Here is a 17,476-nt window from a genome sequence, read left to right as displayed (position 1 = left end):
TACTCCGAAAATATTAGGTTTACGATAAAAACTACCATGACAAAAAATGTTCCCCTTCAAATTCTCGACAATTTGATTTCACGATCGATACATATCCCTCAAGAGGGGTGTCTAAAAAAAGGGGTGGAAAGAGTATGTGTTTCAAAAAAGGTCAGTCCAATAAATTGATCAAAGTTACCACTTTATAACTTTCGTTCTCGCTCAAATTTGTTTTACGAAGTCCACTCACCCAACTATTAATCACACCACTATTGATTGGTCTTCAACCCTCCCAAGGGGTTGGTGGGGGATGCTTGGTTTTTCAAGTAACACACAACTGAATCATATATTTGAAAAACGAATCTGGATACATGCAATATATCGAATGGTATGTTTTCGAGGTCGCTGAACACAAATATGAACTTGATTTCTGCTTATAGTTCCTCAAAACGCCCTTCTAAATATGTAGGATAAAATTTTGGAAAGTCGTTGAATATCGTGTTAATACTAGTGTATCGAATAGTATGTTTTCAAGGTCGCTGAACTCATATTTTTAGAATTCAAAGCACAATGATTCTCAGCCCCAAAAAAGTTAACGAAAAAACATGGTGTGATACTTACTTTTCTTTAAAGATTCACACCATTATTTTAGAAATAAATTCTGAAAATTCATCTCAAAAATACTGATTGGAGTAACTTTCGGCGAGAGGAGGGGATATGTAAGTAGAGCTACTCGCATTATCAAGGTATTATCGGGATCGTTGTTCAGAAAGTTTGAACGCTCATTTTGCAAAGAAAATATTTTACATCTCAAGATTATTCTTTAAAACGCTCACTCACCTACCAGGTTTTGATTATTGTTCAATAGAAAATAAAATGGAAGTAGGACTTTCGCTGTGTTGTCGGATTTCATTGAAATAAAATGTATATAATCATCCAACTAATTTCTATTTTTAAATTTTGTCTAGGTGCTCTTGCGTGCCACTCGAATTATATCTTTATGGGAAATTTAAATGAAATTAATAATTTATAATTTTTCTTTTTTAGCTGGAAAAACTCATAAATTGATAAAATATTTCAAAATATAATCCCGAAAACATACCATTCGACATATTTATCACTCGACTTTTCATGATTTTTCAAAATTTGGTCCCTTTTTTGGAGCGAAGAGGGACATTGTGGGATTGGACCCAAGAAATAATTCAGTACATATTTTTGTGCTTGGTGACCTCAAAAACATTCCATTTGATATATCACTCGACTTTTTGATGATTTTTTGAAATTTTGGTCCCCTTGTTGGGGGACAGAGGGACATTGGGGGTAGAACACAAAAAATAAGTTCATATTCGTACTCAGCGACCTCGACAACATGCCATTCTATACATCACTCGACTTTTCACGATTTTTCAAAATTTTAACCCCCTTTTTGGGGCACAGAGGGGCTTTGAGAAGTTGGACCCAGAAAATAAGTTGGTATTCGTATTCAGCGACCTCGAAAACATACCATTCGATATATTGCATGTATCCAGATTCGTTTTTCAAATATACGATTCAGCCGTGTCTTACTTGAAAAACCAAGCATCCCCCACCAACCCCTTGGGAGGGTTGAAGACCAATCAATGGTGGTGTGATTAATAGTTGGGTGAGTGGACTTTGTAAAAAAAATTTGAGCGAAAACGAATGATATTAAATGGTAACTTTGATCAATTTATTGGACTGACCTTTTTTGAAACACCTACTCTTTCCACCCCTTTTTTTAGACACCCCTCTTGAGGGATGGGTATCGATCGTAAAATCAAATTGTCGAGAATTTGAAGGGGAACATTTTTTGTCAGGGTAGTTTTTCTCGTAAACCTAATATTTTCGGAGTAAATCGCAAAAAACGTAAATCGGAACAGGTTTCAGCTCCCTAAAAAAATTAGCTCATGGGTTAGGAGATTCGGTTTTTTTTTTGTAGTTCAGGGGGTTTATCTGAACACATTCCCGAAGAAAAATTTTATGTGCCAATTTTTTCCTTTTTAAAACCGCTATTTGCCTGCTCCATCTGCCTATATTTTGATCAACAAGATATTTCTGTCATAGTTTTAATGCAATTTTTTTTGCTTTTACAGGATTATACTGAATACCTAATTCAGCCATTTTATTTTCAAGATGATACTTTTACTCGTATCTTTGAGTGCACTGATCAACACCCAGATTTTTGCACTCACTACAGATTTGAACCAACAAGTATCTGGTATTCCGAAATGGGACATTTACAAGGTAGGTAGATACCTATAGACAGAGATGAGTTTTATTAAGATACCTACATTATAGGCTACGATTACCAGGTAATTCAATTACAGAAGTTAGTAAATCTAATCGATTTTAATCATTTTTAGGTTCTATTCAATAAAAAGTACGCATCGGCTGTAAGAGAACTTGAACGATTTAAAATTTATCTTGGCACCGTAGAAGCAATTAATCAGCATAATGAACTATTTGAAAGAAACCAAACGACATACAAAAAAGGAATAAATGAGTTCAGTGATCTGGTAAGTTTTGGTTGTTATGGATTATGAACTTCGAGCTCACATGCTCAGAAACATGCTACCTATCATGAATCATTGCCAAGTTTTTATTAATTGTGACGTTTATAATTTCATTTCAGACTTCAGAAGAGTTTGCTAACATATACTTGAGTTGGCCATTGGATTCACTTCCGCAAGCGGATCTTATTGAAGAAACTAGTAACTCTCCTCCCCCCAACAACAATACCGTTCCTGATAAAATTGATTGGGTTACCAAGGGAGCGGTTGCTGGAGTAAGGCATCAAGGATATTGCGCATGTTCTTCGTCTATTGTCGCGGTAAGTTTTAAACAATTTGAAAGTAATAGACCTATGTACCTATATTGTAGGGCGGATTGCGAAAAAAAATCGGATTTTAACCAAATTCTGCGTAGACCTTCATTTTTAATGTTCTGAATTTGGTGAAAATCAGCAGACTTTTTTTGGGGGGAGATCCAACCTGACCCATTGCTATGAATTTGTGTTTGGATATGAATATTTCGAGGTAATATTTCTACAGAGCATAAAAAATTTCACAGGCTGAACTCATAGAAGGATACATTTTCAAACAAAACGGACATTTGATGAACATTAGTGCGCAAGTATTTGTGGACTGCTTAGAGCAACTTGACTGCTGCGGTGGATATGTGCACCAAGCTCTAGATTACTCGATAAAAAATGGAATTGTCACTGAAAAATCATATCCATTCAAAGAAATGGTGAGAATCGAAAGATCTGTTGGTAGGCTAATTTATCTTCTCAAAATGTTGATATTTTTTTTCTTCCGTAACAGAAAAATATGTGTAGGCCTAACAATACAGTACCAAAGTATGGAGAAGCAGCCATAAAAAAATATGCGAAGGTCACGCAGAATGAAACCTTGCTGAAAGAAATTGTTTTTACTCATGGACCAGTTTCATGTTACATCAATGCAACAGCATTGAAGGATTACGAATCGGGTATCAAATTAGCTATTTCTGAGTTGAAAACAAACTATTTGACCGATCAAGAGTTGATAAATTATTTTTTTTTTTGCGATTCGCTATGATCACTTTTTTTTTAAACAGGTATCTACGACGATGTGAAATGTGGACAAAACCCTCCTGAAATGAATCATGCTCTCCTAATTGTGGGCTATGGTACTGATATAAAAACAGAAAGAGATTATTGGTTGGTGAAAAACTCGTGGGGTTCGAGATGGGGAGAAAAGGGATATGTGAAAATAGCACGCAATTTGAACAATCTGTGTGGCATTGCAAATAAAAATCTGTACTTGATGGATTGAATTATTATAATCTTGTTTAGAAACTTTTTACTTATAATGTAGGTAGAGATAGATACTTACTTAGATACTTGAATTATCCCATAATGTAATAAACTTTTAAACACTAAAATGAGTTTGTCATTTCGAAAAAGAAAAAAAATTGATACAAAACCATTCCTAAAGTAGCTTTTACCTGAGTTAAGCTTGTTCAACAAGTAGGTGATTGAAAAATATATCTTGGTCATTGAATCGTGAAAGGAAACAATCGTAAAACCAATTAAGAACAGAATTATGTTTGCATAACAGAAAATTGGAACTAAGGTAAAGTGCCCAAAGGTGACCACCTTGAGCTTTTTTTAATAGATGAAACATATTGGCTTCAAAATCAGTTCAATCGAAAGTACAGAAAATTTCCCATATTACATACCTTACTTTTCAAAATTTGATCATATGTATTTGAGCGTGAAGTTTCGTTTTAAAAATAATGTAGCTCATCCATGATTTTTCATTTAAGTAATTTATTAATTTTAGGCCTATAAGATGTCCAGTTCAAATTTTAGAACTAAATTATTGATTTTTTTTTCTAAACAAAAAATATGTAGGTATGATATACTCGTATATTTCAATTAAGTACCCACCTATTCTTTATTTCTAGAATAAAATCAATTTTCAATTAACTTTAGTTAGGTGGGTAAATAGAGGTAGATAAGTACATGTTGTGCTTATTTCTAAACAAATAAATAAGAATAGGTAAATAGGTATTGTAGTTGATTTCACGAAATTCATCGTGCAAAAAAACCAGAATTTTTCCAGTGAAACGTTGAAAAAATATCTAATTTTGCGTTCTAATTTTATAAGTTCCATCTTTATTTTGCACCCAATCAGAACTCTTCAAATCTTCAGATTCCAAGGGGGTCGCTAAATCTCTCAATTTATCGGATAATTTATCAAAGTCTATCTTCTTACCATCAATATAAAATTGCATCAGAGTATAAGTCTTTTTAAAATCAGCGAAACGTGTAGATCCCACAATTGCTCGAGCATTTCTCTCAAAAAGTTCACCAGGATCGTCACTACGCTTACTAGGACCAACGAATGTATTTCCTGGTAACCAAGCGTAGTAGGCTTGGAAATCGTCAAAATTTGCTGGTTTTTTGGCTTTAGCATCGTGTACTATTTTATTATAGAATAATCCTTCGAAGATTTTATCCACGTTTTTAATAATAGTGTTGTATTTGGTCTCGTTTCTTTCTTCAAGAGCTTTGTAAGAATAGAATTCGTTAAATCGTTGACTGAATCTGAACCAAAATGTTTTAAATTTGGAAAATTCGTCTCTTCGAATTGATTCGTTGTAGAATTTCGTGAAGTGTGAGAGCGGGATGATGTGATGACGAGTGACTTCTACCGGGAAAGATTTTCCAGCTGGGCCGTGTTTTGTTAAGTTGGAGTTGAAGTTTTGTAAACGCGGAAATGGTGAGGTTGGTCGACCGGGTATGTTGAGGGAGAAGTTTCCAGTTAGAATGTCGTTTCCTTGGATTGCGATGGTATGCAAGATGAACAGCAGTGAAAGGAATATTATGTGCTTCATTTTGTTATTGAGAATGTTCCACCTGTAGATCAATTTTTCAAAAATGGATCAGAAATGAAATACAGGTTAGTAATTCAGACATATATTGTCAATTTTTTTAAATGAAAATACAGTAAGTACTTTTGCATGGACAAATTTAATAATTGGTGGTGCAGAATGTCGTTTTTCAGTTTTTGTTTTTTAATTTGATGAAGGAAGTATAAAAAATTCAAAATCATATCTTTTGACATATTCAATCGAATAATGGCAGTTTTGAGCCGTTCTCAAGGCTCCAATGAATCTTTGGATTTTTTGTTTTTAAAAAAAATGTCATGAAAAATATCAATATACAATTCAGTACCAACCCATAAACTATAAGATTAATGTTCTTTAAAGCGTGTTTATCCTGTCGTGAAATTTTGAGCTTAGTCGTCCAAGGACGAGTAGTTTTGGGTCAGAAGAATAAAATAAGCGTCGAGTTTCAGCCTACAAATTCACCCCAACTTACCCCTTACGCTATGTTGGATCAAGTTCGGACAACTATGAATTTGGAAAATTGCGTAGTATTCTTTTTAGCTCAAAAATAGTGATAAGTATGACACTGATGAGTGATAGAGAATCTACTAACTGTCTCCAACATAAAAATCCACCTTTTTCATGGTATTTAACGGGATTTTTTTGAAAAAATCACTTTTTCACTACTTTTTTTTCTCAACCAAATTTTCAGAAAGCTAAAGCTCTCCTATCGACCCCCCCCCCCAATTCGAAAAAAATTAACAAAAGCAAAGGAGGAGTATTGATACCTAAAGGCCATTTTTTGGCACCAAACCGCTATCGACTGAACCACTCTTAAAATGTTGTAATAAATGCCCCAAATACGAATCCAAGGTTAGTTAACCCAAAATGACCAATTTTCGGGATCCAGGGGTCCCCCAAAGCTGCGAAAAAAACATAATTTTTTGAACCACTGATTAATTTATTATTATCAAAAACTTTTTTAGCGTAAAATATCTTTTTGAACGAGTTAAACATTTTACGAGGCAATTTTTCTATTTTCGACCCTCGCGGGCAAAAATTAGGGGGTTTGATTTTTGAAAAATTTTGGAACCTCCATTTTGAACTTACCCCTTTGAACCCAGCTAAAAAGCTTTTTACAGTTTATTAGTATCTGAAAGGACTCTGACCTACCAAATTTTGAGTTCAATAAAATTTTGCGCTGGTACTCAAAAATCCGCGCAATTTTCCTATTTTTCGTAATTTGGATATTTTGGGAACCCCTGGGAAACTGGGAACCTGCGATTTGCGCCTAACGTAACGTTTTGAGGCATATATTCAATTATCTAGGTGAAAAAGTTTAGTTAAGCTCCCTGTATATTCGTAATTTTGAACCATTTTTTTAGAGCCCCCCACTTTGGGCACTCCAGAAAAAAGCGTTTTTGCATATTTTTTCAAATTAAACTGAAGAATTTACATTTGAAACACTCTAGCAACTGTTCGATAATTTTTCATTTGATTTTTCCGGTAACTTTCAAAATTGAGCTATTTTGGCCCAAATTCTGAGAATAATTTACTTCGTTGAAGACATGAAAACGTGATTTTAACGTTTTTTCGAAGAGTAAAATCTCATCTTTGTGGAAAACTTCTGAACAACTTCAGCGTAGATCTGAAGTTCTTCTCACCAGACTCAGAACTGGTCACTCTCTTCTTACTCACCAATTCATATTCCTCAAACAGCCTCCCCCATCATGCCCAGAATGCAACATCCCTTTAAACATTGCTCATCTACTAATAGACTATCCTTCCTACCAAAATGAATGCTCCAGACTTCTAAATTCCAACCAACTTCAAGTCCTCCTTTCTGATGACCCCACTCATATAGACAATGTCATCAAATTTCTAAAATTTAAAAACCCAGGTAGCCCATTTCTTGTACTGATTGTAACTTTATTTCTAGATATGTATATACCCTAATCATAAGTTTGTCTTAATATAGGGCCCCTAGCCTAAGTTGCTGTAAATGGCTCTTAATAAATAAATAAATAAAAAAAAAAAAAAATCTCAGAATTTGGGTCAAAATAGCTCAATTTTGAAAGTTACCGGAAAAATCGAATGAAAAATTATGGAGCTCTTGCTAGTGAGTTTATAATGTAAATTCTTCAATTTATTTGAAGAAATATGCATAAACGCCTTTTTCAGGGGTGCTCAAAGTGGAGGGCTCTAAAAAAAGGATTCAAAATTACGAATATACAGGAAGCTTAGTTAAGCTTTTTCACCTAGATGATTGAATTTATGCCTCAAAACGTTACGTTAGGTGTAAATCGCAAGTTCCTAGTTCCCAGGGGTTCCCAAAATATCCAAATTACAAAAAATTGGAAAATTGGGTTTTTGAGCACCAGCGATTGAGCTAAAAATTTGGTAGGATGGAGTTCTCACAGATACTAATAAACTGTAAAAAGCTTTTTAGCGGGGTTCAAAAATGCAGGGTTCAAAATGGTGGTTCCAAAATTTTCCAAGAATTTAAACCTCCCCAATTTCTGCCCCCGAGGGTCGAAAATGGAAAAATTGCCTCGTATAATGTATAACGGATTCGAACAGATATTTTACGGTGAAAAAGTTTTTGAAGATAATACTCAGTGGTTCCAAAAATTATTTTTTTATTCGCAACTTTGGGGACCCCTGGAGCCCAAAAAATTGTCATTTTCGGTAAACTGAACACGGATTTGTATTTGAGGCATTTATTGCAACATTTTAAGAGTGGTTCAGTCGATCTGTCTGATGGCGAAAAATGGCCTCATCGATACTCTTTTTTTACAGGAAAATTTTCAAAACTATTGAAATTGAAAGAAAGTAGGTAGGTACACAAAGCACTTATCAATTTCAATCAAGATATTCAGGTTTAAAATTCTGTTCCTTTAATTTTTATCTTTAAATAATCTCTGATCCTTTCATGATAAAGTTGTAAAAACTGAACCAAATAAATAAAATGGATTGATTGATTTAAAAAAAAAAAAAAAAAAAAAACAATACAAATGAACGCATTAATGGATTTTTTCATTTTTTTCACTACCTTTTTGAATAACTTCATTAGTTTTTAGTGTGCGTAGCACACTATTGGTTTCGCTTTGAGAAATGAAATTTTATTGGAACTGAATGTTCTCTTAAGCTATCCAACCGTTTTTTGTACCTATTGGACACCATTTGAGAATCATTAAGGCGGAGGGAATAGATTAATTTTCATTCAATTCGGATGGGTAATTGCTGAGTAATTGCAATTTTAGTTCATTATTTTAATGCATTAAATCCTAAAAAAGGGAAAAGGGGACTTGTAGAACACCTGCCGTTCATTGTACCCTGCTATACCCCCAGTCTATTCCATCACCAGCTGTGTTTCATTGTACCCTGTTACACCCCCAGTCTGTTAGCTGTAAATTCCAAGTGGGCGTGGTTTGGTGGGGCGTTTACCAAACAAATATATTATTCTAATGCCCTAACCCTCGTAGCAAAGTTGTGGCTGAGTGGTTAGGGCATGTAGGTAGGAATAGGAAATTTAGGGACCCAGGTTCGAATCCCCGTGAGGTAAGTAGGTAGGTGACGGATTTTTCGTAGGAAAATTGGATAGGTAAATGCTTTGGAGTTACTATGTAGTACATGGTAATGGGGCAAAAATAATGCTGAAACTGAGTTATGAATTATGATATCATTTGCTAACTAAAAATTCATTTCATTAATTTTTTGTCTACCTATAACCATAAGTATAAAGTAAGAATTACTTGACATGAATAATTTTTAACTTTTTACTTATAATTTAAAAATTACTTCAAAATGAGAAATTAACTTGAACTAATTTTTGTACAATTGAAACATGTAATTTTTATTATCATGATTTAGTAAAAATTATTAAAACAAAATGATTTTTATTATTGGTACCTATAGCAAAATTTATTAAAATGATAAGTTTTACTATACGATTACAGTAAAAATTATTGAATGGGATCTGGTACTTAATTGTGAGTATTTAGTTAAATTTTTTTGTAAAAATTACCCATATTTTTTTCGTGTAATAGGCAATGCAAATTCTTAACATAGGTATTTTATAAGATTTAATTCTTAATTTAGAATAAAAAGCAAGTTTTGAAAATTGGTTTGAAAATTTATAAATTTGAAGACAATGGAAATTCTAAAAAAAATAATATGAAAATTTGTATTTAGAGACGCCGAGAATTCCAAAAATTGATTAAAAGTTCTGTAAGTTGCAGATAGGTAATGTGAACTTGAAAATTATATGAAATAAGTATTGTAATATTTATGAAGAAGATGAGAATTCTGAAAAATTGGAGGCAATGTGAATTCCAAAAATTGAGTAAACGTTTTACAATTTGTGGACAATATGAACTTGAAAATTGAATTTGAAATTTTTTAATTTAAAGACAATAAGAATTCTGAAAAATTATTCAAAATTTGACTATTTAGAGGCAATGTGAATTCTAAAAATTGATTGCAAATTTCCTAACTCAGCAGCAATGCAAAATTCTGAAAATTTATTGAAAACTTTATGAAATTGTAGCGATGGGGAATTCGAGAAATCGATTTGAAATTTTGTAAATTTTAAAACAATGCAAACTATGAAAAACAACTAGAAATTTCTTAATTTAGAAGCAATACAAGCTTATAAATTATTCTGAAATACCTATTGTAATTTGGAAAATATGAAAACACTGAAAAACAATTATTATTTTGAAGCAGTGAGAGTTTCAAAAATTCTCATCACTGTGACATGGTTGATTCACTTATGCACTACCTAGATGTAATAACGGTTATAGCTGTAGAAAAGGCAGCTAGCTACGCACACTTTGCAGCTAAGCTTTGCTTAGCTGTCTAGTCTTTATTACTTTCACCACTAAAACTACCTGTTAGGTAACCTGTTTTTATTCATTAATTTTACGGGCAGCAAAATTTCTCCTGAATTTTTAAAATTAATTATCTCGGATAATTTTTTTGTGAAATTTTTCATGCCAAAAAAAAATTTTTCAACTTTAATTTCTGAATTAATGAGATCATCGAGTATGATTTCATACAATTTCCGTTTTAACCAACAGTGTTTGAAAAATTACATTTTCTCAAAAATTAAAAAAGTTTTGAAAATAGTAGGTACCTACCTAACCTGTGCATAAAAAAGTATTTCTAGAATTATAACTAAATACAAAATAGGTCGTTGAGCTATAAATAGGTAGGTAAAGGTATATACATGAATACTTGCATACCTTTAAACTGAGAAGATGGAACGTTGAAAATACGCACAAATATTCTTTTGACGTACTTTTACTTTCACAAAACAGACTCAATATGTTGAAAATAATTATGTGAAATTGATTAAAAAGGGCTCAGTATTTATAGGAAAACTATTTCCTGTGTAATGCGTAGATTGACGTCTACACATGCCAATGCCTATATTATTTATTTTTTATCAATTTCAATAAAAATGTCAAATGATTCAAAACCTAATCAAATTGGATGATAATGGAAAGTTTTTCTATAAACATTACAATAGGTGTAGGATGTGAATAATTTTCTAAGAAGATCATTCACTCATTAATTTCCTGCGCAACGATAAAGTTATTTATTTTTCAAATCAAATGAAAGCTCTTCGACATCATTCCGATAAAATTCCTGAACACATTGATGTCATTTTTCTAGTGAGCATAGGTAGTCATTTTATTCCAACAATCAAGGAAATGATAGGTAGGTACTTTACATCCTCGGTATTCATAATAATTATTAACGTATTGAAAAGAAGATAAAAAAAATTATATTGATGATAGGGCAACGTTTAAATAGCCTATCTAGTATCTATCGTGTTATCAAACTTTGATCGAATCGTGAAAAAAATTATTTACCAAACTCATACTGATAATGGAAGTATTCCGCACAGCAGAAACATTTTTGATCCGAACTATATAATCATGCTCCACAAATCGAAAGAGCATAAAAAAAATACATCATCAACCAAAATATCAAGAGCTAAAATGCACGTTTAGATTTTTGGTGAATTTTTGAAAATCAACAGCTAAAAAAATGGGGGGAAATCCAAATTTTATCAAATTGGTCTAGAAAGCTGTAATTATTGGTACGAATGTCTGTATTTTCGCCTCCTTGAGTCGAATGCATACGGTTACGAACCGTTTAGAGCAATTCTAGGGCACCGAATAGATTTTTCAATGTTGAAATTTCCATAAAAGGTGTCCAACTTTCAACACGCTTAAGCCAACTGAATTAAGGCACTGAAGGTGTTTCAAGCAAATCGAAGCACGATTTTGACATTTCGATTTTTCTTGTTTTTTAAGATCAACAAGGTGAAAAAAATGAAATGAATATACAAAAATTGCAGTAGGTTTTTGGAAATACTTACTTTGAGAAACCCTGTACAGTGTACACTCTATGATGATGCGATTAGGATGAATTGATTGGAAATAGTTATACAAATCAGATAAGATGCGTACATCGCATACATATTAGGAGTTATCATGTGAATCATCTGTGTTTATCACGAATTTCAATAATCTCCGGATTTTTTAAGCAGGAAATCTACTCGTAACTTATTAATAGATGATCATTCAACGTATACCTACAGTTTTTAACGGAGTGGTACGCTTCCTGAAAAGACCCACAAGACTCAGATGGAGAAATTCGTTACCAGAATTCAATTGACGTGTGAATCGTATTCAAAATTTACGTGGTACGTATTAAATTTTAATTATGCTCGCTTCGCTTGAGAAATGGGCTAATTTTACTTTCATAAATTTCGATTTTCGGTGCTTAAAAATCTGATTGTGCCCTCTCGTTGAGTAAATTCTGACTATGCCACTTATCCCGACCTTTGAACCAAGCTATATCTATGTTCCTTGAATAAAAAGTGCACTCAAAAATACACCATCAGCCAAAATTTGGATTGCTAAAATGCATGTTTAGGTTATTAGTGAATTTTTAAAAATCAAAAGCTCAAAAAATGAGGAAAAATCCAAATTTTACCATATTGGCCTAGAAAGTTGAAATCTATTTCCACCTTTATGAGTCCATTGCATACCTACAGCTATGAACCATTTTGAACTATTTTCAGTCCCCTGGGTGATTTTTCAATGTTCAAATTTCCATCAAAGGTGTCCTGCATAATTTCAACACGCTGAGTCAACTGAAAGTGTTTCAAACAAAACGGGAGCCTTCAGTCATATTATAGATACTCTATATTTTGAAAAAGTGTCATCAATACTGTTCAATAATTAATGCTATGGACATCTAAATAGACGACGATGTCTAAGTTTGCTCTTTAATCTCTAAGGTCCAAGGAAAGTTTTTTTATCCTAATATCCATGTTTGCTTAAGTCAACTCAACTCTTAGAATTCCAAAGAGAAAACAGTCATACAAAACATCAGAAAGTCATTTTTTGAAAATTTGACATAGGTATCACACTTCATCTTCATTGATTCTTTTTCCAATTTCGTAACAGTTAGGTATGGAAAGTTTTCAAAAGCCTGACGTAGGCTAATACATACTTATCAAGAATTTTGACATTATTGCAATTGTTTTCAAGTTGTTCAAAGTAAATCAATATTTTTTTAAATTCCCCAAAAGTCAGACTTGTTATTTGAAAGTCTGCTTCAGTGCTATCCAAAATGTCAGAAAGGTAAATTTTTCATTTTTTTTAAACGGCTGAAATACTTACGCATAAACTCAAAGAATTCATCTCAAATTTTTCCAAGATCTTCAAAGTCATATAAAAAATATTACATCCGTGGCTATAAGTTTGTTCAAGTTTTCAAATATCGAAAAAATAATATCAATAATGTAAATCAGATAATGATGTATTTATGTAGAAAGCTCTATGTCAACTTGAAACCACCTTCAATTAATTCAGCATGTTGAAATTGAAATATCGACCTTTAAATCTTTTTATTGGGTAACACTTTGTGAAAATTTCAACTTTCAAAAGTTTGCTGGAGGCTTCACACCTCTCTGCTAAACCATTCGAAACTCTTGAAAATCATTAGGGGGGAGGATGTCAAAAATTGGGTACATGCAGAATTTCGGCTCTCTGATCGATCAATTTCCTAACATTTTCATTTTTCCATTTTTGACCCAATTTGATTTTAAAAAATTCTCCGAAAATCAAAAAATGTATTTTTACTGAAGCATCTGAAATTTTGGCTGGTGATGGTTTATTGGATGTAGGTACATACATACTTTGAATTTAGCTGGGTCCGATTCAAAAATTTTTTTGTTGGTTAGATCACCTCACTTATGAGAATAATGAAATCAGAAAACTCCCATAGTCATTATAAAGTTTTATCACATAGTTAATGACCCTTTTAAACAATATGTAGGCCTGATGAGTACATACAAGTATTTTAATCAATTGCTTATCCATTAATTATTTTTGCGATTGATTTGACTTCACTAGGTGTGAGTAAAATCAACTTCAGCGTCTATTGCAAAATTTTTAATGAGTAAGTAAGTAGTATTCTCACATTATTCAGGCATAGAAAACAAAGGTGGGTATTAAGCGCATGTATAAAATTAAAACAATACAACTTGATCATCAAAATACCTCATTTTATTAGCAAAATACTGAAAAAATTCAACATGGCATAGTAATTATTTTGCTCAGAAAACATGGATTTAGAGATTAGGTATGGTACATACATACATGGGGTTGAAGTTCAATAATTACTTACAGGTTGAAAAAAATGCATCCAAGAACGTATTCAATATTCTATTCTGTATGCTCTAAGAATACTAGATAATTACATAATCATTACAATTGTTCGTTCATCGTTCTAAGATTGAAACATTGATAAAATTAAAATTAGATCATTTCCATAAGTAGGTAGAATAAATGGTAGATAATTAGGTAGGTAACTATGCTACATTATCTTTTAATAAAACCTTCGCCACCTTGAATTTTTGGTTTCGATTCCCTCAAACTTTAATTTTATAGCTTCCATCTTGATTACGCACCCAATCACCGCTCTTCAAAGCTTGCGGTTCTAAGAAATTGGCAATATCTCTCATTCCATTCGACAGCTTACCAAAATCTACCTTTTTGCCATCAACATACGCTTGCATTAAATCGTACACATTTTTCAAATTCTCAAATCGTCTAGCTCCTACAATAACTTTGGCATATTTCTCAAACTCTTTACCCGGATCATCACTACGTTTTTTAGGACCAATGAATAAATTTCCAGGTAACCAAGCATAATATCCTTGGAATTCGTCGAAATTTTCAGGAGTTCTGGCGCTAGGATCGTATACGATTTTATTATAGTATAATCCCTGAATTAACTTATGCACATTTTTGATGGTGCTATCGTATTTGTTTCTATTTCCCTCATTAAACGCTTTCTGGCGGTAAAATTGACCGAATTTTTCATCGAATTTGGTCAAGAATGATCGTAATTTCCAAGCTTCGCTTTTCTGTACCAATTTATTATAGAATGTTGAGAGGTTGTTGAAGGGGACGATGTGGTGGCGTGAAACTTCTACTGTGCAATCCGTTTCTGGGCAGTGTTTGGTCAACTTTATGTTGTAGTTTTGTAATGGTGGGAAAATGGTGTCAGGACGTTCGGGTATGTTGATCTTGTATTTGCCTTCTAGGACATCTTTGGCTCCTTTAGTTGCAATATTTTGCAAAACGAACAGCAATGGAAGTAATATTGTGTACTTCATTGAACGCTGATGAATACTTCTGCCGCGTACCTAAATTTAAACATATTGACACAATTTTTTTGAAAATGTATTGCAATTAAGTATTCGAAATGAGTTTAATCCTTTTGACGACTCTCTTATTGGTTTCCATGTTAGGGAAACAAATTGCATTGTAGAGTTCAATTGTGCCCTGCACCTTTGGCAAAATCGCAAGAAAGTTGAGCTTTCAAAGAAAAATTATTCTGAAAAATGAAATTTTTGAAAAAGCTCAAATCCCCCATTTCCAACAAAACAAGTGAATATAAACTGAAGGTTTTGTTCAAAAATAATTCAACAACGTGAGTAAAAAACATTTCTCGGAAGCAACTTTTGAAAACATTTCATTAAAATTACAATTTAACGATATACGTAGTAAAAAGGTCAATTGGCAGTTCCCAAGTTGAGCAGAAATAAAAACTTGGCGAATGAAATGCCTCCGACCAAAAAATGAAAAAAAAATCTAGGCCCCTCTTGTTGGAAATTGGATCGAAATATGAGACTAAATTTGGCGAAATTGCGAGCTTTGTATAGTGGTGGTAACTAATGATGAAAATACTTTTGCTTTGAAGCAAGTGTGATGTAGGTAGCATAAAACTTTCTTTCATTTTGGACAAAAGGAAATATTTTTCCACTTAATCAGATGTTGGAATATGAAGATGAACATAGAGATAAATAATGAGCAAAAACACCAATCCTAAGCGTAAACGAGATGGTAGACTGAACTCGTAGATGAATTCGTATTTTTGTTTACTTACTATTCTTACCATTTCTCTACATGTTCATCTTCATGTTCCACAACATCTGATTAAGTAGTAAACATACTTTTTTTCCAAAATATCCAAACACCTGCTTCAAAGCAAAAATATTTCTATCATTATTTCCTGCCACTTCAAAGCTCGCAATTTCACCATATTTTATCTCATATTATTTCAATCAATTTTCCAACCATATTTTATGACTTGATAACAAATCCTTTCTTAATGGCCAAGATTTTTGTTTCATTCATTTTTTGGTCGAAGCCATTTCTTTAGCCACGTTTTCATTTCTGTTCAACTTAACTACCTGTTAGATACCTGCCCTGTTTTTCATTAATTTTACAGACAGCAAAATTTCTTCTAAACTTTTGAAATTGATTTTCGTGGATAATTTTTTTGTGAAATTTTTCACGTCAAAATAAATTAGTCTAACATTCCGACAGTATTTGAAAAAATACATTTTGTCAAAAATTAAAAAAGTTTTGAAAATAGTAGGTACCTACCTAACCTATGCATAAAAATTATTTGTAGAATTAACTAAGTACAAAAGAAGTTATCAAGCTATAAGTAGGTACCTATACTTGAACACTTGCATACCTTTAAACTGAGAATGATGGAACGTTGAAAGTAAGCACAAATATTATTTTGACACACTTTTAGTTTCACAAAACAGATTTCTCAATATGTTGAAAAAGAAATTAAGTATGTGAAATTGATTGAAAATGGCTCAATATTTATAGGAAAACCATTTTAAGTGTAATGCGTAGATTGACGTCACCACATGACATGCCTGTATTATTATTTTTTTTAAATCGATTTCAATAAAAATGGCAAATGATTCAAAATCTAATCAAATTGGATGATAACGAAAAATTCTTCTATAAACATTACTTACAATAGGTATAGGCGCGGCGTGAATAATTTACTAAGAAGATTATATTCACACATTATTTTCCTCTACAACGATATAGTCACTTATATGTATTTATTTTTCAAATCAATGATAGCTCTTCGACATCATTCCGATAAATTTACTGAACACATTGATGTAATTTTTCTAGTGAGAATAGTCATTTTATTCCAACAATCAAGGGTATGGTATTCATAACAATTTTAACGTACCCAGGTATTATTCGCCCAAATTTTAAACAGTGAGTGGTTTAAAATTCACCCCTCAAGAATTTAAGACAGGCCCTCACTCAAAAAAAGTTAATAAGGTTTCGAACCGACAAAAACTAATTTTGTAAAAGTGAAGTGGGAAGTGGATGATCATTCGAGTAGATCACTAACAAGTTCAAAAATGTGTAATTTCCAAGATACGTTTAGTGACTTTACGTCGACTTGAAATTACCTTGAATTGATTTAACTAGTTGAAATTCAAGTATCACGTTTAAATTTTACAACTTTATTGAATAACATCCTTGTGGTAATTTCAAATTTCAGAAGTTTGCTGCAGGAGGCTTCAAAACACAGCAAAATTATTCGAAGTAGTTGAAAATCATTTTTTGAAGGGGGGGGGGGTGTCAAAAATTGCAACATACCGAATTTCAGCTCTTTTAATCAATTCTTTAAAATCTTTATTTCCCTCATTTTTGGCCAAGTTTTATTTTCAAAAATCCTCCGA

General features: G+C 32.4%; 2 protein-coding genes and 1 long non-coding RNA gene across 3 annotated transcripts; 1 reads left to right on the top strand and 2 right to left on the bottom strand.

The window, feature by feature from the left end:
• Positions 1–2,130: 2,130 nt before the first annotated feature.
• Positions 2,131–3,812, top strand: LOC135833654 (procathepsin L-like). The gene is made up of 6 exons (XM_065347421.1): positions 2,131–2,241; positions 2,361–2,513; positions 2,630–2,827; positions 3,067–3,246; positions 3,321–3,486; positions 3,595–3,812. Exons 1-6 carry the CDS (start codon positions 2,131–2,133, stop codon positions 3,810–3,812), a joined length of 1,026 nt encoding a protein of 341 aa, XP_065203493.1.
• A 576-nt stretch (positions 3,813–4,388) lies between these two features.
• LOC135834583 (uncharacterized) lies at positions 4,389–10,753 on the bottom strand. The gene is made up of 2 exons (XR_010556704.1): positions 10,620–10,753; positions 4,389–5,401 (listed from the first exon to the last, which is right to left on the bottom strand). It is a non-coding gene; the product is annotated as an uncharacterized LOC135834583 (long non-coding RNA).
• Positions 10,754–13,946: 3,193 nt separating this feature from the next.
• On the bottom strand, positions 13,947–16,574 carry LOC135834581 (uncharacterized). The gene is made up of 2 exons (XM_065348498.1): positions 16,450–16,574; positions 13,947–15,109 (listed from the first exon to the last, which is right to left on the bottom strand). The coding sequence occupies exon 2, from the start codon at positions 15,077–15,079 to the stop codon at positions 14,330–14,332; it is 750 nt and encodes a 249-aa protein (XP_065204570.1). The 5' UTR covers positions 15,080–15,109; positions 16,450–16,574; the 3' UTR covers positions 13,947–14,329.
• Positions 16,575–17,476: the final 902 nt, after the last annotated feature.

Source organism: Planococcus citri, chromosome 2 (assembly GCF_950023065.1).
Source record: "Planococcus citri chromosome 2, ihPlaCitr1.1, whole genome shotgun sequence".
Classification (NCBI taxonomy): Eukaryota; Metazoa; Arthropoda; class Insecta; order Hemiptera; family Pseudococcidae; genus Planococcus; species Planococcus citri.
The sequence above is the reverse complement of the archived record's forward strand: the minus strand, read 5'-3'. Positions and strand labels throughout refer to the sequence as shown.

Bases quoted from the DNA above. Each gene is read 5' to 3' on its own strand.
- LOC135833654 (XM_065347421.1), top strand. From the start codon at position 2,131: ATGATACTTTTACTCGTATCTTTGAGTGCACTGATCAACACCCAGATT. The intron at 2,242-2,360 runs GTAGGTAGATAC...AATCATTTTTAG, and splicing joins CGAAATGGGACATTTACAAG to GTTCTATTCAATAAAAAGTA. The intron at 2,514-2,629 runs GTAAGTTTTGGT...ATTTCATTTCAG, and splicing joins TAAATGAGTTCAGTGATCTG to ACTTCAGAAGAGTTTGCTAA.
- LOC135834581 (XM_065348498.1), bottom strand. From the start codon at position 15,079: ATGAAGTACACAATATTACTTCCATTGCTGTTCGTTTTGCAAAATATT.